Source organism: Puma concolor, chromosome B4, assembly GCF_028749965.1.
Source record: "Puma concolor isolate L17-30 chromosome B4, mPumCon1.1.hap2, whole genome shotgun sequence".
Classification (NCBI taxonomy): domain Eukaryota; kingdom Metazoa; phylum Chordata; class Mammalia; order Carnivora; family Felidae; genus Puma; species Puma concolor.
In genome coordinates, this window is record NC_141673.1 from 119,738,965 (window position 1) to 119,766,826 (window position 27,862).

Sequence of the window (27,862 nt, forward strand, 5' to 3'; positions counted from 1 at the left end):
TCTGTGTCTCCCTCTCTCTCTGCCCCTCCCCTATGCGTGCTCTCTATTTCTCTCTCTCTTTCTCTCTCTCTCTCTTTCTCAAAAATGAATAAACATTTTTTAAAAAGTAAAAAAAAAAAAAAAAGAAAGGAATGAGTTGAAGTGGGTAGAATGGATTGAAACAGAAGTTATATATTTCAGGTCTCTATAGTACAAGCATCAGATAGAAATATCACTACAGTATTAAGTGTTTTGCTGGTTAAGAGTCTTAAGTGCCAGCAGGATAAAGCTGTGTTTTCAGAAGAGCAAAAAGATAACATTTGAATATTTGAGTATGGAGAGAAAACATGCCAACCTTTTAAGGCCAGTTAAGTCATAAAGCTCTTACGTTTGATCTGATTTACTGATTGAACAGTGGCTGTATTTTACTCAAGACTTTCTTCATTTGTTGCTTGTGGATATTGCAATATGTTTTGAGAAGATGTGAGTCTGTCCAGTAATCTTAGAAACCCCACTTTTTATACTCACTTTTTTTTCTCCAGTGCTTAAAACAATGCAGAGTCAATGCTCAGTAATATTTTTTGACAGACGGGTTTTTCAGACATATAAATCAGTCAATGAACCAATCACTCAGATTGGAGGTACTGTAACCCTCCATGATAGGAATTGGTTATGGCAGAGGAAGATACAGCCTGGACCTTTGCAAGACTAACTCAGATGCCCATATGTCATGACCCCTTCCTCCTTCCATTGTAAGGCATGTGAGAAAAAGATGAATCACAGACAAGGAACATAATTCAGCTGAAAGTAACAGAGAATCAAGTCAATGAGAGTTCAACACTAGCTGTAGGTACAAATAACACTCATCTGAAATCACCATTAGGGTAAACATCTCCCTTCTTTCCATACGCATATTTGCTTTTTCATTAGAACTAGAGGGAACATATTCATCAATCAAGGTTTGGAGTTACAATGCAGCAATGAGCTAACCATCGGGAGATATATTGTTATTTGTTTTTTCATGGTGTAGGATGATAAAGTAATCTGTCTTCAGTTTTCAGCTTGTTAAAATCACATCCAAAAATCAAGTGGAAAAAGGTACATGTACATGAGTAACTCCAACACATTCAGTAGATTTCTGTGTATATTTGGTTCAAGATCTATAATGTCCACAAGAAGAGAAGAGTTGGCTGAATATGGTTATACCTAGACTATTATACAAAAAAGATTTCTACTGTTAGGACATGAATGTATATCCGCATGTCATAAAATCAGGATTAGCTAATATGCCATCATATACTTACATCATGAATGGCTAGTTGTAAAAATAAGTTTGACCTGAAGCCCAGTGCAAGCATTTTAAAATTTATATTCCCTCACTATGAATATAGTCAGAGGTCCAGTGTTTCCCTATATTTCTATGTACTTACTGATGCATATATTCATTTTTTCTATTGTCTCCTACATTTTAGATCTTGGAAAGATTCTGATATGACTTATAAAATTATTAAAAACAAATGTATTTTTTGGCTACAATTTATTCATTCAATCCCCACAACATCCAATATATAAATACTATAAATAAAAGGACTAAATTCCCCATATTCACATTAAAATAATCGCTATCATTTGGGGGACATGGTATGTTATCTCATTTACTCCTCAAAACTAGCAAAGAATAGATTCCACTATTCCTACTTTATGAATATGGAAAGAGAATCTCAGAATTTAGAAGAGACTTGCCCAAGTCTCCAAGACAAGATTTAAACCCAAATATGTTTGACTCAAAAGCCCACTCATACATTGTTCTGAGTCAATTATCTAGAATTGTGAACAATTCCTCTAGAGAAAGCACTATGGGCTGCTGTAAACAGTGGAATGAATGTTGGGTGGCAAGCAAGCTGAGTATATTAGTTTTATATTGCTGCTATAAGAAATTCCCACAAACCCAGTGTCTTAAAACAATACAAGTGTATATTGCTTCCTAAATGAAATATAATATAGTTATATTCATTCTTATAGTTCTAAAGGTCAGAAGTCTGACATGGGCCTCACTTGGCTAAAATCAAGGTATCAGCAGGGCTATATTTTTTTCAGAGAATCTAGGGAAGATTCCATTCCCTTGCCTTTTCCAGCTTCTTGACGTCACCTACATTCCTTGGCTGGGTTCATTCCTCCATCTTCAAAGCCAGCAATGTAGCATTTCTCTGACCCCTCTTGTGTCCTCACTTCTATCTCTTACCACAGCCACAAAACTTCTCTGCTTTTCAGGACTTGTGATTAGAATGATCCTGATAATCCAGGATAATCTTCTCATCTCAAGGTCTGTAACTTAATCACATCTGCAAGGTCCCTTTTTGCCAGTGTGAGGTTGATATATTCACAGATTGTGAAAGTGGAACATACACACCTTTGAAGGGTGGGAAGGGACATCATTCTGCCTATTACAGTGAGCTAATATGTGACTGATAGTCACATCTCCCTGCCAGAGGGCCTTTTTTAATATTTTGGGGAAGACGATTGTTTACAAAAGTGAATCTCAAATTAGCAGTCCAATAAAGTAAAATAATGTAAATAAATAAAAAAATATTTTTTAATCTATTGAAGTAATTTTCAGCTAGTAGGAAAAAGGAAGATTTTTGGATGACTGAATATTATAGATGGTAGCAGGGTTCGTTTTAAAGACAAACTGAACTGAAAAAGTCTGGGACGTGAAAATATGATCCTCTGCTGGGAAGTGGAGCATATACTAGATGAAAGGAATCAAAATGGAGAGATACTTGAGGAAAGAGGAAAGGAGAATAGACAAAATCTTCTAAATAATAATCATAAAAATAACATTTTTGAGCATTTAGTATGTGCCAACTACTATTATTCGAACTTTAAGTTTATTCTGGAATCCTTATAACAATTTTATAAAGCATGTGGTGTCATTCCAATTTTACACAGGATATAAATGAAGGTTAGGGAAGTTAAATAATATAGCACAGTGCAAGTGATTAGCAGCACCAGCATTCAAACCCAAGTTAGACTTATTCCAAAGACCATGCTCTTAATCACTGTGCTAACCTATGAAAGAAATTCAGCTCTGGTAGAAATTTAACAACCAGGGACGTCCAAGACTGTAGGAAGCATGTCCCAACAGTTGAAACGAATACAGTCAAAGAAAAACAGATAAAATGCAATAGTCGACAGTCCAAGAACGTTAACGGCATTGGGAATTCTTCCACTGGCAGCCCACCCTAACTTCCAGACACACTGAGTGACTGGACTCCATTCACTATGAATAGGATTGATGAAGGAAGACTTAACAAGTGAAAATTAGTCAAATGAATGAGGCAAAAACAAAAGCACAAGTAGATGGATAACCACGCTACTACAATTGAAATAAAACTGATCAGGACTAATTTTACACCACACCAGAAGTGAATCAGACCACAAGGTTGAAGTCCTACCAGTAGCAAAAGTGATGATGCTGATAATGAGAACATGATGTTCAAGCTCTCTTCATCTGTTCTAAATTTGGGATCGGTATTAGAGATTGATAAAGGACTTAGTCTGCATAAAGTCAAATATCTCCAGCTCTCCGATCATGAAAAAAGGAGGGGTAAACTTATTCCAGAAAGGTGAGCCTTGCTTAACAGTTTGCTCAGCATTCCTGTATCTTACCTGCTTTCAAAGAGCTTCTCTTTTCCTCCAAGATAATACCTTTTTAAAATCTCTACTTTCTTGTCTTTTCCCCCCCACCACCATTAGCACCAGAGTTGCCAAATCAGGGACTGTGATCTTTAAGTATGGGTCATTGGTAAGTTGGATTCATCTGGAAAGGTACATAAACTGAATCAGTCAATTAAAAGACAAGAGAAGTAAAACTGAAAGGTTGGGAATGTATCCACAGAAAAGAGAAAAGAGGTTTCACTGGAGACAGAACTCACACAAAGACTGATGCATTTGAGAGAGATGAGCGTGTCATAAGCTTCTTTTACATCAACCTGGAAGTGCACAGCCTGGATTTGAAGAGACAGTTATACATCGGTACTTGGTTATTCTGAACTCCTGTTACTATCCAGATGTCAGATCCTATTAGATCACATATGACCATCAATTTCAAGAGAGATCCAGAAACACAGCTCTGGGCTGTCAGCACAATTTTAAATCATGTCATTTAAACACATCCGTGTTGGTCTTTACAAGCCCTTTGTTTACTGTGGGTCTTACTCTGAATAAATATTTTAAATCACTTCATATTTTAACAGGATTTTTAAGTCACATCTACATTTTCTATAAGACAACAGCACTATATCTCAGCTCCCGTCTCCAAATGTGACAACCGGACAATAATAGATGTGGGAATTTCAGATGTTGACTTTCAGATTCACAACTGTAAATTAAGTTGAGTTTTATCTTTGAGGTATCGTGTTTTCTGAATCCCATTCTCCTGATCAGGCAACAGATTTCCTCCTGTTGCCTCTAGCCCCCAAGTATTCTTCCTACTGCCCTACTCAATGTGTCACTGGTTGTTACACTTCTGCCGTCCTGTCCACGTAGAATTCATTCTCCAAAAGTTCTAGTTTTAAAAAATTGGTTATTGTAGTATGATAAAATATGTGACAAGGTGCTAGTGATCAATGATGTTTAAGGACTATCACTGCTGTTTGTTCACCTGCATGTGTGATTATTCACTTATTTAACTATATGTATGAACACTTGTTACATGCCATGTACTATGCTATCAGTTTCACAAATGTTATCTCATTTTTGGGTCTTCAATGCCTTCTTTACCGTTGGTTCCAGAGCTATACCTAGTCATTCCTTAAGTCATGGGTAGCTCCCTAAAAACGTTTGAAAACAACTGTCAATATGAACTTCCTGGATGCTATGATGAAAAGGCAATATAGCAAAACACAGATATATATAGTATATGTTTTGATAATAACAAAAACTAGAAAAAATGTTTGGCAGTCCTCAGTTGATGACCCTGATAAGTTATAACTTGCATTCCTGGTCAGACTGTTGTAGTCTTTCTTTAGGACAAGGAGTAAATCATAGTGGTTTTTCCTGCAACCTGACAAGACCATCAGGAAAGATAGTTTTGGTCAAGGAACACTTTACTGACTTCAAATTGTAATGTGTAGCTAGCTTTCTGCTCTGTCATTGAGGAAGGTCAGGTCTCGTTAAGTATGTGCTAAGGTCAAAGCTGAATCACAGCTAAGGTCTAAATATAGATCATCTTTCTAAAAACTGTGGCCTCTTTTCCGTGGCTGCAGTATGTACAACACAGGAGTCTGATTTACACAGAGAAGCCGCCTTTTCTTAGAGAAAGTAGGTCCAGTGAAAAACACTGGCTTTTAAAATAAGGAAGAAAGTAGGAGTGTGCAAATTAAATAAAGATAAGTTGTTAAAGGTTAACTAGTTTCTCCTGGTGGTGTTGTAAGCAAATAGCATAGTCATTCTCTGGTTCTAAAATATTTAGATGTTTTATTTCAGTCACATAGTGGGAGCTGAGAACAAATGTGGGTAAACCAGATACAAAATACCTTCACCGAACATAAGCTAAAACCTATTCTCTTAATTCTTCAGTGTTGAATCATATGTTATGTCTGGACGATGAATGTGAAAAATGTCAAAGTGGCTCTGGTATTGCCATGGGTTGGTACACACAGATGCAAGGAAAAGCATATCCATCCTGAAAGTATGTTATCATCACTGCTATTGCATGAGTTTTCTATTGCTACATAACAAATTACTGGAAATTTGGGGGCTTAAAATACCTCTTCATTATTTCCCAGTTTCTGTTGATCAAAAGTGTGGACACAGTGTAACTGGGCTCTCTGCTTGGGGTCTCACTATGCTGAAGTCAAGGTCTTGGCCTGGCTGAATTCTCCTCTGGAGCTCAGGATCCTCTTCCACATGTTTTGGGGCTTTGTGGAAAATTTTGTCGCTTGCAGCTGTAGAACCGAGGTCCGTGTTTTCTTGGTCGCTGCCCATGAGATTTGCTCTCTGCTTCCAGAGGCCACTCTCAGGTTTTAGCCATGTGGCCCTCTCACAACAAGGTAGTTTACTTCTTCAAAGCCAACACTAGAACCTCTCTTCAGTCTGTTACTATGGGAAGGATCTTACTGAGTGCAATGTAATCACATAGGTGACTATATATCACCTTTGCTAGATAATATAGCTTAAGCAAGGGAGCAACCAACTAACTGTATTCCGAGGTCCTACCCACACTTAAGAGGAAGGTATTGGACAGGGCATGTGGGAACAGAATCTTGGAGGCCATCCTAGAATTATACCTTTAACTACTAATCAGAACAAGGGCTTAACTCTGAACTATACAACTGAGGAGAGCGCAAAATGTTACTCATCGCCAGAGCCTAAAGTTAAATGTAAACAGACTCAATTCCAAGAATAATTTTTTCCAGGAGAAAATAAAACAGAACAAAAAAACCTCCGAATGTCTGCCAAAATTCCCAGAGGAAGAAGCTCAGGTCTCAATCTCAGTGTACCCTTTAAACGATGCCTAGTAGAAATGCAAACTCCTATATAGACTAATAATAGGGGCTGCAAAGATTTGTGAATGACTATCTAAAAGATACCTGCACCTCAGTTTCCGTAATCCCAAACCCTAACTTCCTATAAAACCACCCCTTTTACCACTACGCTCTCTCTCTCTTTGTTACCATATCCAATAGCTGGCTACAAGCCAATGTGCTTGTTACCATATCCAATAGCTGGCTACAAGTGCAATGTGGCAACATTGCATTCTCTAGAGATAAAGTAAAAAAAAAACAACATTCTAATTGTAGCACTGACATTTTTTGGAATAGGAATATAATACCAGATAGTCAAGTTTTGATTCTGGAGTATACACCCTGTATGATCACCTCCCCTGGAATGTGAGTGGACCTGTAAATATGATGAGATAGTCTCTCCTTCGAATAGGTTACATTATCTGGCAAAGTGATGGGATAGTCACTCTCGTGATTACATTGTGTTATAGAAGCTTCAATCTGAGCAGAGTGAGGAAATTCTTTCGCTAGTGTTGAAGAAGTGAGCTGCAATGTTGTAAAAGGGTCACCTGGATAGGCCTTTAGGTAACTTTTAAAAGCTGAGAGGAAGCCCAGACTGACTAACATCTATCCAAAACATGGTGGCTTCAAGCATACTGTTCCAAGATATTGGCCTACATGAGTTTTCAAGAAGACCCTAGGCCTCAGATCAGACCACATCCCAGATGACACCTCAGTTTTAGCCTGGTGAGTCAGGGGACCAAGCTAACCTCTGACTAGAAAGGGAACCAATGAAAACTGTGTGATAATAAATTTGTGTCAACTTTGTGGTATTTCTTTATGCAGCATAGAAAACTAATACATAAACAAATTAATAAATAAATACACTAGCAAAATGAGATTTAGGAACTTCCTGCAGCAACCGCTCTCAATAACTAAATCCCAAATGAGCTTACTGCATAGCTACACTATTTTCAGGAAATGTACTGAAAACCAAAATATACACTTTTTTTTTTATGGTACTCCAGGGTACTACAGATGACAAACCAAAGCAAAAACTCCTTAAGGGTTGAAAGAATGTCAAACCAGTGGGGACTGAAATAAAGAACCCCAACAAAGTTAAAAGAAAATCTGAATAACTAATAATGGTGTATATTATGCATACTCATATATATGCACAGAAGCAAAGGGCACTTACTCGGGAGGTTGTTCAGTGAGAAGTCTTGAGGATGATAGAATCCTGCTTTGCAAATGCACTGATAGGCTCCAAGCACGAATCCTAGGCCTTTAATTGGCATACACTATGAAAAAGAAAAGACAGCAGTATAGTTGACCAGTTTATTTCACAGTATAAAGACTCACAGATATCCACCACTGCAAATGGTAACAGAAGTATCATGTTTTCCAGAAATAAAGTATCTCTTTTTTGAACTATTATTTTAGATTTGTTTGTCAACAGACATTTTTTTTAGAAGCAGCAAACTGAGTTACCTTTCTAAATACATGCCATTATGGTTGCAGGCACCACACAACTTTAACTCATTCAGTTGCCATAGGGAGTAAATTTCTAGGCACAGCTTTTGGGTTTGATGCCCCAAATAATCATCTGTTTGCTTTGAGAGGTATTTCCAAAGCCTATAAGAATGTCTTAAAAGAGATTCCGTGCTAAATACTTCTATCAAAGCAAAGGCAAGTAGGTAGGTAGGTAGGTAGGTAGGTAGGTAGGTAGGTAGGATGTGAGATGTGAAAATTGCTTCTCTGAATTAAATATTCATCACATTTTCATCGTTGGAACAGAATAACACAAATTGGTGAAATAACAAAACAAGTAAACTTTAAAACACAAATTTAAAAGAGAAAAAAAGATGGAATAATGACACCAAGGGCTCTTTACCTAAAATCTGTTTTATAGATAAGTGTTCTACATGTACATAAATCTAAAAAATTGATCATTTTCCAAAGATGTCACATCAACAGACATAATAGACATCTCCCAAAAGCTTAATCTTGGTTTCTTTCAAAGAGATCCTTAAATCTCATAAAATTTGGCTTGACATACTTCATTTCTGCTACATTTCTTTTTGGCCCTCTATTAAGATGCCAATCCTTCGACTTTTAGCCATAATAATCAATTAGAAAATATACGCTCTAATGGACTTCAAAGTTATAAAATGTCCTTCTGATACAGAAGCCCTTAAGAGAAAACTCTAAATAATTTAAATAATAATTATATAACCTAAGCTTCAATGATTAGTATCAAAATCAATATTACATACCATGAAAACTCCAAGAAATAGAAAAGTATTTTTATCTAAGGTAGCAAGAGTTAATACATGTTCTAAATTCAGACATAACAAGAAAATATTAACAAAGAGCTTTTTAAGAGATCTCTTTGAATATTTTATTTCATGACTTCTACCCCCACACTTTTTCTTTTTACCCAATACACAATTTTCAATTGAAAGCATAGTTCTTGACCCAAAGGAAGATACAAGAAGAGATAAGTACCAATCAATTCAACTGAATTGGCAAGTATTTATAAATTAGAAAATTAGGCTTAGAAAATTCCTATAAAACCTCACTGAAATATCATATACTATTTAAAAAGACCCAGTTACACAATAGGTCAGATCATATTTCTGAAGTATATAAATAAAAAAAAATAATTATAGCATTTATTTTGGAGAAGCACTAGTATTACAAAAAGAACATATTATATATGTGATCAGTTAGAAAATCTGGATTTGAATTATGACTTTATTACTAACTACTTTTGTGAACTTAGGATGTTCTCGTAACTTCTCTGAACCTCAGTTTTTTTTTTTAATTTGTAAGAACAACCATTCAGTCAAATTCATGTACATTTTGAAGAAGGCAGAAACACCAAGATGCCCTAATAAATTAAATATAGGGTTTGAAAGGAAGAGAAGAATAAAGGACTTTATTCTGGTTTTCTGGCCTGAGCAACCTTAAGACGGGAGCTGCCATCATTGAGTGAGGAAAGGCTCTTGATAGAGTAGATTTGGAAGAAAGAGCAGAAGTTCAGTTTTGCAAATGTTAAGTGTGAAGTGTCTATTTAAAATTTAATTGTAGATATCAAATAGGCAGGCTGATAAAGTAGTATGGAGCTTAGGAGAGATGTCTGGGCTGTATAATTTGGGATTGATTTGCACAAAGATGAGAGATAAAGCTATAGAATCAGGTAAGACTAGATCACTAAGAGCGTGCCTATTGGCTATGAAGGACACAGGTCCAAAGTGGTGAGAGGACACCCTAGAACTAAAACGTTAGGCAGAAAGGAAAAAACAAAGGAAACTCAGAAGAGTAATTCAATGGGGGTATCATTATCTCATTAACTAGATTGTGATTCTATGAGCATAACATGTGAAATTTCTTGTAAGTTACATTTAGCAAACATTCATCCAGCATAGATTTATCCAGGTAAACTAAGTCTTACATACTAAGAATACAGTGGTGTAGTTTAAATATTCTGCCTCACTGGAGTTTGGAGGTTAATGCTATTCCTTCAAATAACACTAAATTCCCTGATAATGTGATAGCACTGCAAGTTTTCATTTGAAAACTTTAAATGTTTAAGGCAGATCTGAAAGTTTATTAGAACAAGAATATCTCTTTACAATAAACTAACTCTAAGGTTGAAATAAAAATAAAGGTTAAAAAACCTAACTGATCAGATAAATATGACCAAATATAAAGTTTCTTAAACATTAAAAAAAAAAGTTTTCCAGTCTTACTATGGAAAACACAGCAATATGAATTATTAGTTACCTCAAACTTTTTTGTCCTTTTCTTAAATTACTTTATATTTTCAAAGGAAAGTAAAAAGCATTCAGTCAGTTAACATCAATATAAGAATATCATCCTGCTGTACTTCTTCCAAGATTGTAGGACCCCATGGAACCTAATGTGCTATTACTTATATACATCTGTCTTACTTAGAATATAAAAGTGATCCAGGCTTATTTTTCTATTAATAATTATAAACTTGCAATCAACTTGCAACGCTTTCTTGCTCCATCCACCATCAAGATTCCCTAACTTTGCCATCTCCCAACCAAACTTACACATTTCCAAGATTAGGTAACTAGGTTAGTATTCAAACTAGTTTTTAAAATTCTACATAAGTATGGTGACTCCTCAACCAATGTTGACCATATTTGGACTGAGGAGCTGCTTTCTGTAATTTTTCTCCTGAGGGATTTAGAATTTAAAAAAGATCTTCAACCTAATATAGGAAAAAATTCTTCAGAATTTTACTCTAATTTAGCATTCATTTAAAAATATTCATTTTAGGGGCGCCTGGGTGGCGCAGTCGGTTAAACGTCCGACTTCAGCCAGGTCACGATCTCGCGGTCCGTGAGTTCGAGCCCCGCGTCGGGCTCTGGGCTGATGGCTCAGAGCCTGGAGCCTGTTTCCGATTCTGAGTCTCCCTCTCTCTCTGCCCCTCGCCCGTTCATGCTCTGTCTCTCTCTGTCCCAAAAATAAATGTTGAAAAAAAAATATTCATTTTATGTATTCAAGACATTCATGTTAGATATTCAAATCTAAACCTTTCTAGTTTATCTTCATAGAAGTCCAAGAAAGTAGAAATGGAAAAAAGCAACACTTCTTCCTCCATGAAGGTAGCAGTTCCGTGATAGCCTTTGATAAACACTAAGCTTCTTATATTAAGACTTACAGTATCTCTGTGAGTGAGGTAGCTACTCACAAGATTGGATGCCCTCTTTGATGAAACCAAAATGCTCATACTTACCAAGCCATGAGCAGAGATATATTAAGGATAGTCTCAACAACATACAATTAAAGTCACATTCCTAGGAGTAATTCAGATCCAAATGGAAAGAGATGGTGGTCAAGAGTGTAGAGCAAAATAGATTCCCAGAAATATACAGCCTATCAAATCTGAGTTATGAAGAAATAAAAATTCTGAACAGATTTATAACTAGTAAGGAGACTGAATCAGTAATCAAAACCTCCCAATGGAGAAAAAAAGCCCAGGACCAGGAGGCCTCAGTGGACAATTCTACCAAATCTTTAAAGAAAAATTAAGACTAGGGGCGCCTGGGTGGCGCAGTCGGTTAAGCGTCCGACTTCGGCCAGGTCACGATCTCGCGGTCCGTGAGTTCGAGCCCCGCGTCGGGCTCTGGGCTGATGGCTCAGAGCCTGGAGCCTGTTTCCGATTCTGTGTCTCCCTCTCTCTCTGCCCCTCCCCCGTTCATGCTCTGTCTCTCTCTGTCCCAAAAAAATAAATAAACGTTGAAAAAAAAAAATTTAAAAAAAAAATAAAAAAAAAAAAGAAAAATTAAGACTAAACTTTTCCTCAAACTTTTCTAAAATAATTCCTAATTCATTTTATGAAGCCAGCATTACCCTTATATCAAAGTCGGACAAAGATACTATAGGAAAAGAAAACTACAGATGAATATTCCTGATTAATATTGATGTGAAAATCTTCAACAAAATAATTGCAAACCAAATTCAGCCCATTAAAAGGACTACACCATAACCAAGTGGGACTTATTCCTGCAATGTAATGATAATTCAACTTACAAATCATTCAATGTAATACACCATTGTAATACACCACATTGACAAAATGAAAGACAAAAAACTACATGATCATTTCCATTCATTTAGAAACAGCATTTGACAAAATTGAACACACTTTCATGATAAAAACACTCACCAAACTAGGAATAGAAAGAAACTATCTCAACATAATAAAGGCCATATATGAAAAGCCTATGGTTAACATCATACCCAATGGTGAAAGCCTGAAAGATTTTCCTCTAAGATCAGAAACAAGACAAAGCCACTTCTTTTTTTTTTCTAATATATTTTTATTTATTTTCAGAGATAGAAGGAGGGAGTACGAGTGGGGGAGGGGCAGAGAGAGAGGATGAGAAAGAGAATCCCAAGCAGGCTCCATGCTGCCAATGTGGAGCCTGATGCTGCTCAATCTCACAACCATGAGATCATGACCTGGTCTGAAATCAAGAGTCAGACCTTTAAGCAATCAAGTCACCCAGGCACCCCAGGCCACTGTCACTTCTTCAGCATTACTGGAAGTCCTAGGCAGAATAATTGGAAACAAAATAAAAGGCATCCAAAAAAGAAAGGAAGAAGGACAATTATCTGTTTGCAGAAGACATGACTGTATGTGTAGAAAACTCTAAAGATTCTATCAAAAAAAAAAAAACCTATTAGAATTAATAAATATATTAAGGTAAGTTTTAGGATACAAATATAACATACAAAAAAATTCATTGAAGTTCTATACACAAAACAATCACAATCCAGAAAGGGCATTAAAAAAACAATCCCATTTATAATAGCTTCAAAACTAACGAGGTGACTAGGTGGCTCAATTGGTTAAGTGACTACCTTCGGCTCAGGTCATGATCTCGTGGTTCATGAGTTCAAGGCCCATGTCGGGCTCTGTGTTGACAGCTCAGAGACCGGAGACTGCCTCGAATTCTGTGTCTCCCTCTCTCTCTGCCCCTTTCTCACTCATGTTCTATCACTCTCTCTCAAAAATAAATAAACGTTAAAAAAATAAAAAAAATCGGGGCACCTGGGTGGCTCAGTCAATGTAGTGTCTGACTTCTGTTCAGGTCATGATGTGTCTCTTTCTCAAAAATAAATAAATATTTTAAAAATAAAAAAAATTATAAAAAGAATAACATACTGAGGAATAAACTTAACCAAACTGAAAAATACAAAACATGGCTGAAAAACATTAAACATGCAAACACCTGGCCTGATAGCCATGTTCGTGGATTGGAAGACATAACACTGCTAAAATTCCCATGCTACCTCAAACAATCTCTATTAAAGTCCCTAAAAAAAATCCCAATGACAGTTTTTACAGAAACAGGAAAAAAAAATCCTAAAAATCATACGGAATCTCTAGAACCCCAAATAGAGCAACCTTGAAAATGGAGAACAAATTTAGAGGTCTCACATTTTCTAACTTCAAAAACATTTACAAAGCTAAATAATCAAAACAGGGTGGTATTGGCATAATGGCAGATGTATACAGCAATGGCACAGAATACAGGGCCCAGAAATAATCATATATAAAAAATCATATATACATAAATCATATATAATGATCAAATGATGTTTGCAATGATGTTTCCCCATCCAATGGGGAAAAATGGGCAATCTCTTCAACAAATGGTGCTGGGGAAACTGAATATCCACATGCAAAAGAATTAAGCTGAACTCTTACCTTATAGCATACACAAGAATTAAATTCAACATGGATTAAAGTTCTAAACATAAGGCCTAAAACCATGAAATTTCTAGAAAGAAACAGGGGAAAACCTTCACGATACTGGGTTTGGGAATGATTCCTTGCTTATGGCATCAAAAGCACAGGCAACAAAAGCAAAAAAAAAAAAAAAAAAGCAAATGGGACTACATTAAATTTTTAAAAATTTCATTCAACCTATAGAATGAGAGAAAAGATTTGTAAACCATGTATCTGATAAGGGTTTAATATCCAGAACATATAAAAACTACAATTCAACAACAAATCACCTGATATAAAAATGAGCAAAAGATTTGAATAGACATGTCTACATAAAGGACATACAAATGGCCAAGATGCACATGAAGAGATGCTTGATATCACTAATCATTAGAGAAATGCAAATCAAAACCCCAATGAGGTATTAGTCTATACCCGTTAAGATGGACACTATTGATCAAACAAAATAACAAATACCGGTAAGGCTGTGGAGAAATTAGAATCCTTATGCACTGTTGGTGAGAATATAAAATGGTGCAGCCACTTTACATGTTTTAAGAAACAACATGGGGGCGCCTGGGTGGCGCAGTCGGTTAAGCGTCCGACTTCAGCCAGGTCACGATCTCGCGGTCTGGGAGTTCGAGCCCCGCGTCAGGCTCTGGGCTGATGGCTCAGAGCCTGGAGCCTGTTTCTGATTCTGTGTCTCCCTCTCTCTCTGCCCCTCCCCCGTTCATGCTCTGTCTCTCTCTGTCCCAAAAATAAATAAACGTTGAAAAAAAAAAAATTAAAAAAAAAAAAAAAAAGAAACAACATGGAGTTTCCTTAAAAAATTAAAAACAGAACTGCCATGTGATCCAGCAGTCCCACCTCTAGGTATGTATCCAAAATAGTTGAAAGCAGGATCTTGAAGAAATGTTAAATAATCATATTCACTGCAGCATTACACACAATAGCCAAGAGGTAGAAACAACTCAAATGTTTACCAATGGATGTGCTAATACATACAACGGAATTACTACTTAGTCTTAAAAAAAGAAGGAAATACTGTCACAGGCTTCAACATGGATGGACCTTGAAGATGTTATGCTAAGTAAAATAGGCCATTCACAAAAAGATAAATACCATATGATGTCACTTATATGTGGCATCTAAAGTAATTAAATTCATAGAAAAAGAAAACAATGATGGCTGCTAGAGACTGAGAGGGGAAATGAGTTATTTAGTGGACATGGCATTTCAGTTTTGCAAGAGGAAAAAGTTCTAGAGATCTGTTACAAAACAATGTGAATATAGCTAACCTACTGAACTGTACACTTAAAAATGGTTAAGATGGTAAATTTTACATCATGTGTTTTTGCCACAATTAAAAATTTAAAAAAAGAATTTAGAGCAAAATGGTCTTTTTCCTCAACAATGTGTATGTAAACATTACAGATCATGTTGCAACACAGAATTGGCATGGTACGGAATTCATCTCAGCTCCTGGTGAACATAACCACAAAACAAAACCTGGTTGGCTTGACAGCCATGAAGATTTTGTATGAAGGTACTACTGAGCAGTGCAGTGGCTAAAACAAAGGCTAAACTTAGGTATGTGGAGCATTCAATGGAAACAATGCTTGTGCCTAAGGATCATATTTACATATAATTCTGAAGAAAAACCAATTTGCACCCAAAGGAGGAGGCAAAAAAAAAATGCAAATACAATAAAACTGATATCATTTGGGGCGTCTGGGTGGCTCAGTCGGTTGAGCGTCTGACTTCAGCTCAGGTCATGATCTCGCAGTTCTTGGGTTCGAGCCCGCGTCAGGCTCTGTGCTGACAGCTCAGAGCCTGGAGCCTGTTTAGGATTTTGTGTCTCCCTCTCTGCTCCTCCCCGGCTCACACTCTGTCTCTCTCTGTCTCAAAAATAAATATAAACATTAAAAAAAATTTTTTTTAAACATATAATTAAAAGTCCTCTAGAAATGGGTCTTTCAATACCTTTCTTTAAAGTTTGTTTTTGAATCTTCTTAAAATGTAAAACACTTTTTGTCTTCTCTGAACTGAACACCATGAAGAGAATTTAACATTTTCTTCCTGAGTCAGAATCATTACTCTGAACACTAGGTACTAAACTATGCTGAAATACACTAATGCCCTCTGGAGCTGTTCAAAGTTTATGGCTATTTTTTCATACACTAAATACTAAGACTGCTGAACTTTTTGAGTTCTTATGCTTAGTTTTTATGTTTTTTTCCTTTTTCCTTAATTTGAAAACCAAGTGTCATATTTTAAATGTAAAATATGCTAGAACTGTCTTTTCCCTTCTAATTTATAGTTATAATTACCTGTATACCTGGAAACTAGATCACCAAGCATAAAAAGCCAGAGTATTTGAAATAATAAATAACAAAGCAAGAATAAGTAAGATAATAGTTAATATTTTCTAAGTGTTTACTATATGCCAGACACTGTTCTAATGCCTGCACAAGTATTAATACGTTTAATTCTATATCAATTTTATTATCTCCATCTTAAAGATAAAAAAGTGAGGCACAGACCATTAAAGTAGCTTGCCCAAAGCCACAGAGCTAGTGACTGACAGAGCCTAGATTCAACCCCAGGGGTCGGGCTCCAGAGTAATAACTACTTTCCACAAAATACGGGTGCATAGTAGCATTCTATAAACAAGAGTGGATGTCACCACTTGAAATCTATCTTGATTGTTCTAAGACTTTTATTTTTCCATTTTTCTGGGTTTGGGGCAATATTCCAAATGGATCATTTTGCTGGATTTTGTATGAAGTTACTTTAGCTTCAGGTAAGTGAAGATTATTAACTTTAATATATATATGTATATATATATGAATTTAATAATATATATGATAATTTAATATATATGATATAAATATTATATATATATATTTAAGACATGCAGTTAATTCTTGTACCTGTTACAAATTTTAAAAATAAGCCTCTGCCTTCCCAATGCAGAGTTGCTTAGCTCAGATTTTATAAAATAATCTTCAATTTAGGGCATACCAGTGAAGTATGTCTTCTGTAACTGAACTTCTGAAAACAGAAGCCCCTCTGGGTCTAAGGAGAATCATGAGGCCAGTTCACAGATGCTTAATCCCAAACCAAACTCAGCAAACACAGCAATGGAGACCAAGGCCTTCCATGGTAGATGAGGCTGTCATTTCTTTCCCTTTAGTGGCGAAAGCATGCCTGTTCTGCTTAGACAGAAGCCTTGCCTAACTCAGACAAGATTTCCTGCTGTATTGAACTGACCGAACCTTATTCAAAATGCAGATGGCAACAACCAGAGGGACAAAGGAAGAGTCTTGACATTGGCAAGATGAAGTAGTAACTTCATCTTCTAGATTATTTTGAAAAGCAGCTTTTTTCTTTTACTCCGTCTTTGTAACTTGTGAAGAAATACTGTAAAATGTTGAATGTGTTAATTTGGGAGTGGGTTTGCGGGGACATCGTACTAAAACAGGTGGCTCTTCTCCACAACTATTTGCAAGTTTATTAAAAACAAAAGGAAAATACTCTAAGCGAGGAAATCTAAAAGGCCTCCAGGCAATGATAGGGTACATATCACCCACAAATTTCATCAAACAATCCTCCAAGAAAACAAGAACTCATGAATAACAAATCATGCCGTTTTTCACCAGGGAGAGAAAGAACTATGCTTTGTCTCTATTATTCATTAGTTTCTAGAATCTAGTTTAAAAAGTATGATGGACTGGGGCAGGATAGGGGGAGAGGAATGAGGGGATGTTTTACTTCATGATATGGTTAAAATTAAAAAAAATAAACTTTTCTATTACTAATTTTTGACATGTGTTTGTTGTCAGTGGAGCCAGCTCTCAAAAAACAGGGCTAAATGATGACGATGCAGCATCTGGCTCAGACACATTGTAAGTCTACACACTTCACACTGACACACAGCAAGATGCTTTGTGGGAGTTGAAACTGACTCTGGGAAATGTCAGGATTGTATCTCATTGAGTAAGCAAACCCAGCTTTCCAGACCCTACTACAGAAATAGCCCCGAAGACTCAAGAAACATAGTTCTTAATGTGCTCAACACTTAAAAAAAAACTACACAGTGCTCTGCCCTAAACTCCAAACTCACTAAGAAGCACCTATGTTCTACCTTTGATACCCTGTGTTTCCTGTGGCCACAGCTCAAACCACTGAGAATTTTCTGTTCATTCTTGACTTAATTTAGCTCTTGCTTACTAAACTTCATCGTATGCTATTTGCTTCAGTAACAAAGAGGAACAAAGTTCTCAGAGAGCACAACCCACAAGCACAAAAGCAAATCAGAGTTGCTGTATGGTGCTGTGCCCTGTTGACCACTAAATGGCCTCCTAAAACCACTAAAAGGTATGTTTGGAGGAGTCCATCTTCAAACATTTTTATAGAATCACTTGTTCAAATATAAATTGCTGTTCTAAGAACAAAAATTAACAAAAGAATATATGTAATATGATTTCAATTTTATAAAATTCTTTTATAAAGTCCTGTTTAAGGATATATACATATGTGAAACTAAAGAACAGAGTGATAACACAAAATTCAAGATAATGATTACTTTTTGGTGGGACAGATGAGTGTAGGATGAGGGAGGAGTATACAGGGAGTTTCTGAGGTACAGGTAACAAGCTATTTTTTTAAAGTTTACTTCTTTGTTTTGAGAGAGAGAGAGAGAGAAAGAGAGAGCATGCACAAGTGGGGGAGGAGCAGAGAGAATCCCAAACGGGCTCTGCACTTGAGCACTGAGCCAGATGCAGGTCTTGATTTCAGGAACCAAACTGTGAAATCATGACCTGAGCCGAAAAAAATCAAGAGTCAGACTCTTAACCGACTGAGCCACTCAGGTGCCCTGTAACAATCTATTTTTTAACCTGAATAGTTGGTACAATCTTTACTGCAATATCCCCAACTCCAAGCACAGTGCTTGATGTATAGTAGGTACCAGAAAATATTACTAAAATGAGAGAAGGAAGGAAATGACTTTAATTTCTAGCTATGATACATTGTTGTGTAGCCGGATGACGTTCCCACCAAAAACAATTAAAATGCCTAGATAAATGAAAGAAAAAAAAAAAAGAAGGGAGGGAGGGGAGAAAGAAACAAACTAACCTACCTACCCATGTGGAGGCATCAGAAAACTGCAAATGGAGCCAAAATTGAAGGGCCAAGATCATAGAAAGAAGGAAAATGCATAGATATTCCATATTCTCCATTTCTGAGTCAAACATAATATTTGATAATATGAGGCAGTGGGGAAAGACTAAGAATCTGACAGATGGAAGCTGGTGAGAGGTAGAGAAGCCAGAAAAATTAGATAATCTCACAGGCCTGAGGATGAAAAAATAATCAGTTTGGGGGCTGCAAAAATACTCAACCCTAGAGACAAAATCCCAGAGATAATAAGAGGACAGAAGACTAAGTGTCAAAAATGTTTATTAAATTTTTAAGTTGCCTAAGTTGCAAGTCCAAGAAGCAAAGCAGGAACTGAAGAGAAACAGGGTTGAATTTCTGGCAACAATACAACGTTAAACTCCTGAACTGGAGTTTAGGACCTTCCAAGGACAAAGGGCTCTAATAAATATCCAAGGTTCTCAGTAAGCCCCTGGAATATCATACCCTGGCAATAAGAGTAAATAAATATTCTGAGCTTTTCACAGACTTCTGTCCATTTTGGTATATATCAAGCACTACTTGGGTTAAGGTGATCTCTCCCTATCTAGTAAAGCATCATAGGCAGGATAGAGCCTCTCTGGAAGAAGGCAATGCATACAGAACCACTATGACAACATAATATCTGGCATTAACTCTCAAATTACCAAATACACCAATAGAAAAACAGACAATATAAACTGTTTCACAAATGAGTACATACTCAAGTTACTGAGAGAGATTTTTAAATAATTATAATCACTATGTCCAAGAGAAGAGAAGACAATAATATAAAATTTCCCCAGAGAATTAAGAGTACACTTATTTTGATGAGTACTCAGTAATATATGGAATTGTTAAATCACTATATTGTACACCTGAAATTAATATAACACTGTATGTTAACTACACTGGAATTAAAATAAAATAAAATTAAATATAAAATATAAAATAAAATTTCTCCAGGGAACTGGAATCTATTTTTTTAGAAAAAGAGTAATATAGATATTCTAGAACTAAAAAAAAAACACCAAGATTGACCACCAGAAAAGAAAGGATAAGCCAAGTCAAATAGAGTTTAGCAGAAAATATCCAGTCTGAAGTTTAAAAAATAAATTAAATACTAGAAAAGAACACAAAGAATATATGGTTTATAGTAAATCTGACATATATGAATTTGGAGTCATATAAAGAGAGAAGAGAAACAAAAGTGGACATTTTTCCTAGCAATCTATTTTTATATGTAAGTGCTTGTTAAACAAGCATGGTCATTTTGTGAACTATTCTGCATGTATATTGGACATCAATAAAAGTTTTAGAAAATAGCCAAGTACACTATGAGAAACCACTTCACACACTTTAGGATGGGTAACATAAAAAGCAAACAATAACAGGTACTGCTGAGGATGCTACCATCCCAGTGGGCCTGGAGGGCACAGCATCAAATATTGTTCTTGAACCTTAAGATCTAATGAAATTTGCCTTGCTAAGTTTTGAACTTGCGTGAGACTTATCTCTCCTTTCTTCCTTCTGATTTCTCCTTTTTATTTATTTATTTATTTTTAATTTTTTTAACTTTTATTTATTTTTGAGACAGAGAGAGACAGAGCATGAACAGAGGAGGAGCAGAGAGAGAGGGAGACACAGAATCCGAAACAGGCTCCAGGCTCTGAGCTGTCAGCACAGAGCCCGACGCGGGGCTCGAACTCAGGGACCCTGAGATCGTGACCTGAGCCAAAGTCGGACGCTTAAGCGACCAAGCCACCCAGGCACCCCAGATTTCTCCTTTTTAAAACAGGGATGAATGTCTACCTTATCCCTGTTCATTGTGGAAAGTCTTCAGAAAGGAAGCCTGAACCCGAAAGAAGACACATAAATAAGAAAAAAGAAATGTTAAAAACAGATGGTATCTTTAACATACTTCATTATTTAAAAATTTTTATTTAAGTTCCAGCTAGTTAACATACACAACGTAATATTGGTTTCAGGTATACAATACAGTGATTCAACACTTTCATAAAATACCTGGTGCTCATCACAAGTACACTCCTTGATCCCCAACACTTGTTTAACCCATCACTCTACCCCCTCCCCTCTGGCAACCATCAATTTGCTCTTTATAGTTGAGAGTCTGTTTGATGGCAGGGGGCACAGCCAGTTAAGCATCTGACTTGACTTCTGCTCAGGTCATGATCTCGCAGTGTGTGGCATAGAGCCCAAATCAGGCTTAACGCTGGCAGCACAGAACCTGTTCGGGATTCTCTCTCTGCCCCTTCCCTGCTCATGAGCTAAATAAATAATAAATAAGTCTGTTTCTTGGTTTGCCTCTTTCTCTCTCTCTCTCTCTCTCTCTCTCTTTTTTTTTTTTTTTTTTTTGATGTGGATAAAGGAACACCACCCTCTTGCACTATGAGTAGGAATACGAACTGGGTGCAGCCACTCTGGAAAACAGTATGGAGGTTCCTCAAAAAGTTAAAAATAGAACTGTTCTATGGTCCAGCAATTGTACTACTAGGTATTTACCCAAAGAATACAAAAATACTAATTCAAAGGGATACATGCATCCCAATGTTTATAGCAGTATTATCCACACAACTCAAGTGTCCATCAATTGATGAATGGATAAAGAGAATATGGTATACATACAATAATGGAATATTACTCAGCCAAAAAAAAAGAATGGAATCTTGGGGTGCCTGGGTGGCTCAGTTGGTTAAGCGTTCAAGTTAGCTCAGATCATGATCTGACAGTTCATGAATTCGAGCCCCACATCAGGCTTGCTGCTGTCAGTGCAGAGCCCGCTTTGGATCCTCTGTCTTCCTCTCTCTTTGTCTTCCCCACCTCCCAGCCCCACTGCTCTCTCCCTCTCTCTCTTTCTCAAAAATAAACATCAAAAAAGAATGAAATATTGCCATTTGCAATGACACAGATGGAGCTACAGACTATTATGCTAAGTGAAATCAGTCAGAGAAAGACAAATACCATATGATTTCACTCATATATGGAATTTAAGAAACAAAACAGATGAGGAAAGGGAAAAAATGAAATACATACTTCAAATAAAACATTAAGATTGTCAAATTGAATTGAGCAAACTCAAAGGCTGCTAGCAAGAGATACATTTTATTTTATTTTTTTTTTTCAACGTTTATTTATTTTTGGGATAGAGAGAGACAGAGCATGAATGGGGGAGGGGCAGAGAGAGAGGGAGACACAGAATCAGAAACAGGCTCCAGGCTCTGAGCCATCAGCCCAGAGCCTGACGTGGGGCTCGAACTCACAGACTGCGAGATCGTGACCTGGCTGAAGTCGGACGCTTAACCGACTGCGCCACCCAGGCGCCCCAAGAGATACATTTTAAATAAAGACATGGGGTGCCTGGGTGGCTCAGTCAGTTAAGCATCCAACTTCGGCTCAGGTCAAGATCGGAGTTCATGAGTTCCAGCCCTACATCAGGCCCTGTGCTGACAGCTCAGGGCCTGGAGCCTGCTTTAGATTCTGTGTCTCCCTGTATCTCCCTGCTCTTCCCCTGCTCTCTCTCAAAAATAAACATTAAAGTTTTTTAAATAAAGACATAAGTATTTTAAATAAAAGGATGGAAAGTATATTATCTTATTTGGATATCCACAAATCCTGAAATAAGGATTTGAATAAAATACTTTATTTCATAGGTAATTCCATGAAACCGAAGAAAGGGAGTAAAGGAGACAGGAAAAGAAAGACAGAATCAAATAAATGATGCTTCATCTAGAGAATTGCCAGTCTGATAATTGGGACTTAACTCCTCTAGAGAATTCTGGAAACCACCTTAGAATGAGCGCTAAGCTACCTAAACTAGCTAAGAGCTACCCACCTGAGTGTGGTTTACAGCTATTCTCAAGGATATTAATTCTCTGGCACTTGAAATTTCCATAGTCTAGCCAACAGACAGTCCCTAGGCAAATGGAAATCCAGCCTGTGCTCTACAATCAGTGGGAAGAACGAAAGAAAATGAGTGGCATGTTGGCAGATATGCAAAGAATATAGCATGTAAACATATATCAAAGAAAGCTGTGTAGGTATACTAGTATCAAAGTTGATTTTTTTTAAGTCAAGAAGTATTACTAGAGATAAAAAGGATATCAAATTCTTAGGAATATATTACAATCTAAATCTATCTGCATCTAAAAAGATAGTTTCAAAATATATAGAGTAATAAATTAAAGATGTCTGAGTAACCTCTTCATATACAAAAGACATACCTCATTAAGAGAAATTAAAGAAAATATAAATAAATGAAAAGATACACCCATCTTCATGGATTAAAAGACTAATGATTGTCAAGATGTCCAATCTCCACATTTAATCTATGGGCATAATACGCTTCCAACAATATGATCGTAAATTTCATATGGAAAATTATAAGGAAATAGGCCCCTTGGCAAAGGGCCAAAAACACCAAGGGAACTTAACAACAACCCCTCAAAGAATGGCTTTCTAGGATTTCAAGACTCTTTGTAAAGCAACAGTAATGGTAATAATGTGGCATTGGCATGAGTCAAGAAATATTATACGAAGATCCAAAATAGAAAGTCTAGAAGCAAACCCAAGGAACATGTGATTTATGACAAAGGTGGTTCTGGAGAGCAGTAGAGGAAAGAACAGTCTTTTCAACAAATTGTGTTGGGTCTCAAAATGAACAAATCAGGAGACTATAGATGCTGGAGAGGATGTGGAGAAACGGGAACCCTCTTGCACTGTTGGTGGGAATGCAAATTGGTGCAGCCACTCTGGAAAACAGTGTGGAGGGTCCTCAGAAAATTAAAAACAGACCTACCCTATGACCCAGCAATAGCACTGCTAGGAATTTACCCAAGGGATACAGGAGTACTGATGCATAGGGGCACTTGTACCCCAATGTTTAGAGCAGCACTCTCAACAATAGCCAAATCATGGAAAGAGCCTAAATGTCCATCAACTGATGAATGGATAAAGAAATTGTGGTTTATATACACAATGGAGTACTACGTGGTGATGAGAAAGAATGAAATATGGCCCTTTGTAGCAACGTGGATGGAACTGGAGAGTGTGATGCTAAGTGAAATAAGCCATACAGAGAAAGACAGATACCATATGTTTTCACTCTTATGTGGATCCTGAGAAACTTAACAGAAACCCATGGGGAAGGGGAAGGAAAAAAAAGAGGTTAGAGTGGGAGAGAGCCAAAGCATAAGAGACTCTTAAAAACTGAGAACAAACTGAGGGTTGATGGGGGGTGGGAGGGAGGGGAGGGTGGGTGATGGGTATTGAGGAGGGTACATTTTGGGATGAGCACTGGGTGTTGTATGGAAACCAATTTGACAATAAACTTCATATATTGAAAAAAAAATTGTGTTGGGTCTCATGGCTATTCATATGGAGAAATATGAAACATCTTCCTATTTCTCAACATATATAAAAATAAGATCTAAATGTGCAACACAAAACAAGCTTCTAGAAAAGAGCATAAAAGCACATCTTCATGATTTAGAGGCAGTATTAAATGTAAAAAAATACATTAAAACTTAAAAATACTTTTGATCAGCAAATAGATAAAATTTATAAAGTAAAAAGTCAAGTTGCAATGTGAAAGTATTTCAACATATATGATAAAAAATAGTTCACATATGGGGCGCCTGGGTGGCGCAGTCAGTTAAGCGTCCGACTTCAGCCAGGTCACGATCTCGCGGTCCGTGAGTTCGAGCCCCGCGTCCGGCTCTGGGCTGATGGCTCAGAGCCTGGAGCCTGTTTCCGATTCTGTGTCTCCCTCTCTCTCTGCCCCTCCCCCGTTCATGCTCTGTCTCTCTCTGTCCCAAAAATAAAAATAAAACGTTGAAAAAAATTAAAAAAAAAATAGTTCATATCTAGAATATGAAAAACATCAAAACATTCCAATGTAAAATTGAGCAAAAGTTTAAATGGCATGTCACAGGGGCGCCTGGGTGGCGCAGTCGGTTAAGCGTCCGACTTCAGCCAGGTCACGATCTCGCGGTCCGTGAGTTCGAGCCCCGCATCAGGCTCTGGGCTGATGGCTCAGAGCCTGGAGCCTGTTTCCGAGTCTGTGTCTCCCTCTCTCTCTGCCCCTCCCCCGTTCATGCTCTGTCTCTCTCTGTCCCAAAAATAAATAAAACGTTAAAAAAAAAAAAATAATAAAAAAAAATAAAAAAAAAATAAATGGCATGTCACAATGGTTAATAAACATATAACAGTTTCCAATCTCATTAGTCTTTAGAGAAAAGCAATTTTTTTTTTAAATTTTTTTTTTTCAACGTTTATTTATTTTTGGGACAGAGAGAGACAGAGCATGAACGGGGGAGGGGCAGAGAGAGAGGGAGACACAGAATCGGAAGCAGGCTCCAGGCTCTGAGCCATCAGCCCAGAGCCTGATGCGGGGCTCGAACTCACGGACCGCGAGATCGTGACCTGGCTGAAGTCGGACGCTCAACCGACTGCGCCACCCAGGCACCCCGAGAAAAGCAATTTTAAAATAACTAACACATACCAAAATGGCTAAAACTTAAAAACTGATAATCCAAGTATTAGTGAGGAAATAGAATAAGTAGAACCTCATATAATACTGGCAGACATATAAATTGATACAATTCTTTTGGAATTGAATTTGGCATTACCTACTAAATTTGAAAATAACTAATCCTGTTATCCAGCTATTTCATTCCTAGGTATATACCCAAATGAAAGATATGCAGTCTCCAACAGACATGCAAAAAAGGCTGCACTGTTTCTCTAAAACTTATAAAAAGTCAAATGTTCCTCTAAAGTAGAATGAATAAACTGTGCTCTATTTACCTAATAGAATACTATACAACAATGAAAATAAACTAATGCTATATGTAACAGCATGGATGAATCTCTCAAACAATGTTGAATAAAATAAGTCATGTATGCTACATTATTCTATTTACATAGTGTTTAAAAACAGAGAAATGCAATGTTTAGTGTTAAAAGGCAGGACATTTGCTAATTTGGGGAATAGTGAGGACAAGGTGATGGGCAGGGGCACAAGAAGGCCTTCTGGGTGCTGGTAATGTTTTTTGTCTTGAAATATGGGGTACTTAAAAAAGTGCTCCTTTTGTGACAATTCATTGTGCTGTATACTCATGATTTTGTACTTTTACACAATGCTTTTCATTTCAATAAAAATTATAAAATTAATATTATGCCATACTTCTGCCTTCTCCCACAAATCTTTTAGTTCCCTTCTCTTTCACCTGTCATAGAAATTCTAATTTTTATTATATTTATTTATTTGAAAGAATCATAACATTCTGTTCATTACGATTTTGCTAAAAGAGAAAGGATCTATATACTGATATTGAAGGAGGAAGCCTCTGGACATTAAAAGCAATTATATAAAAAATTATGTAAAATTCAGAATGTGTTTGCATGCACTCAGTACTTGGCTGCCTCTCAAGTATTTGGAATCTCAATGTACATTTGCATTTCCCCAGTGAAATTTTAGAGGCTTTTTCAATAGTAATTAGCAAATCAGCTACAAAATAAAGGGCATAGGGCTAAACCAAAAGCCAGGAACCACACTGCCTATTAAATGCTAAATCAAACTAAATGCTATATTCTCAAGTGGCATTGAGCTTTTCTTTTATGATGGGGGAAAAAATAAAATATTATTTATCACTCACAAAGAAAATCATTTTAATTGGTATAATTGCTATCATTCTCAGCTGAAAAAGATGCAAGATTCTTTAAACAATTTATCTTATCCTAGAAAAAATTTCAAGATGCATGAATGTCCTTAGTTCATCATTGAACTGCACACGAAAAAGTTATTTTTCTAAATAGGACAACTTTTAAGTAAATATTTAACAATTAAAATATTGATGATAAATCTTCTTTAACTTTATAATTAAAATAAGCCTCTCCAAATAATCTGTATAACATTCAAAGTCCTGCATACACTCCTTAAAATCATAGAAATCTAGTATGCTTTTGCCTTTCCTGCTGTTCTAAACCTAATTCTGACCAAAACAAAACAAAAACAAAACAAAATAACAACAACAACAACAAAACACATTTGGATGGGGGCGCCTGGGTGGCGCAGTCGGTTAAGCATCCGACTTCAGCCAGGTCACGATCTCGCGGTCCGTGAGTTCGAGCCCCGCGTCGGGCTCTGGGCTGATGGCTCAGAGCCTGGAGCCTGTTTCCGATTCTGTGTCTCCCTCTCTCTCTGCCCCTCCCCCGTTCATGCTCTGTCTCTCTCTGTCCCAAAAATAAATAAAACGTTGAAAAAAAAAATTTAAAAAAAAATAAATAAATAAATTAATACATTAAAAAAAAACACATTTGGATGGAAATATAAAGTAGCTATACCATTTTAGCATTCCTAGTATCTGCAAGTGTCAAATGTCAACTATAAATGACATGTACCCTAGACTTTAAGAAGATAGACTTTTAAAAACAGGCCTTAAAAAAGAAAAGCAAAGCTGGAGGCATCACAATTCCAGATTCCAAGTTATATTACAAAGCTTTAATGAACAAAACAGTATGATACTGGCACAAAAATAGACAGATAAATAGAAAGAATAGCAAACCCAGAAAATAACCTAAAATTCTATGGTCAATTAACCTTCGACAAAACAGGAAAGAATGTCCAATGGTAAAAAAGACTGTCTCTTCAACAATGGTGTTGGGAAAACTGGATAGCTACATGCAGAGGAATGAAATTGGATCACTTCCTTATATCACACAAAAAATGAATTCAAAATGGATTAAAGAACTAAATGTGAGACCAGAAACCATAAAATTCCTAGAGGAGAACATAGGCAGTAACCTCTTTGACACTGTCCAGAGCAAATTCTTTCTAGATATGTCTCTTGAATCAAGGAAAACAAAAGCAAAACCAAACTGTTGGGACCTCATCAAAATAAAA

At 36.6% G+C, this 27,862-nt stretch overlaps 1 protein-coding gene across 1 annotated transcript in view; it reads right to left on the bottom strand.

Moving 5' to 3' along the window:
• Window positions 1–27,862, bottom strand: part of GPR158 (G protein-coupled receptor 158) — a 436,580-nt gene that overhangs the window by 221,629 nt on the left and 187,089 nt on the right. The window contains 1 exon segment of the mRNA XM_025930720.2: window positions 7,684–7,786. Within this exon segment, the coding sequence (XP_025786505.2) occupies window positions 7,684–7,786 (103 nt within the window).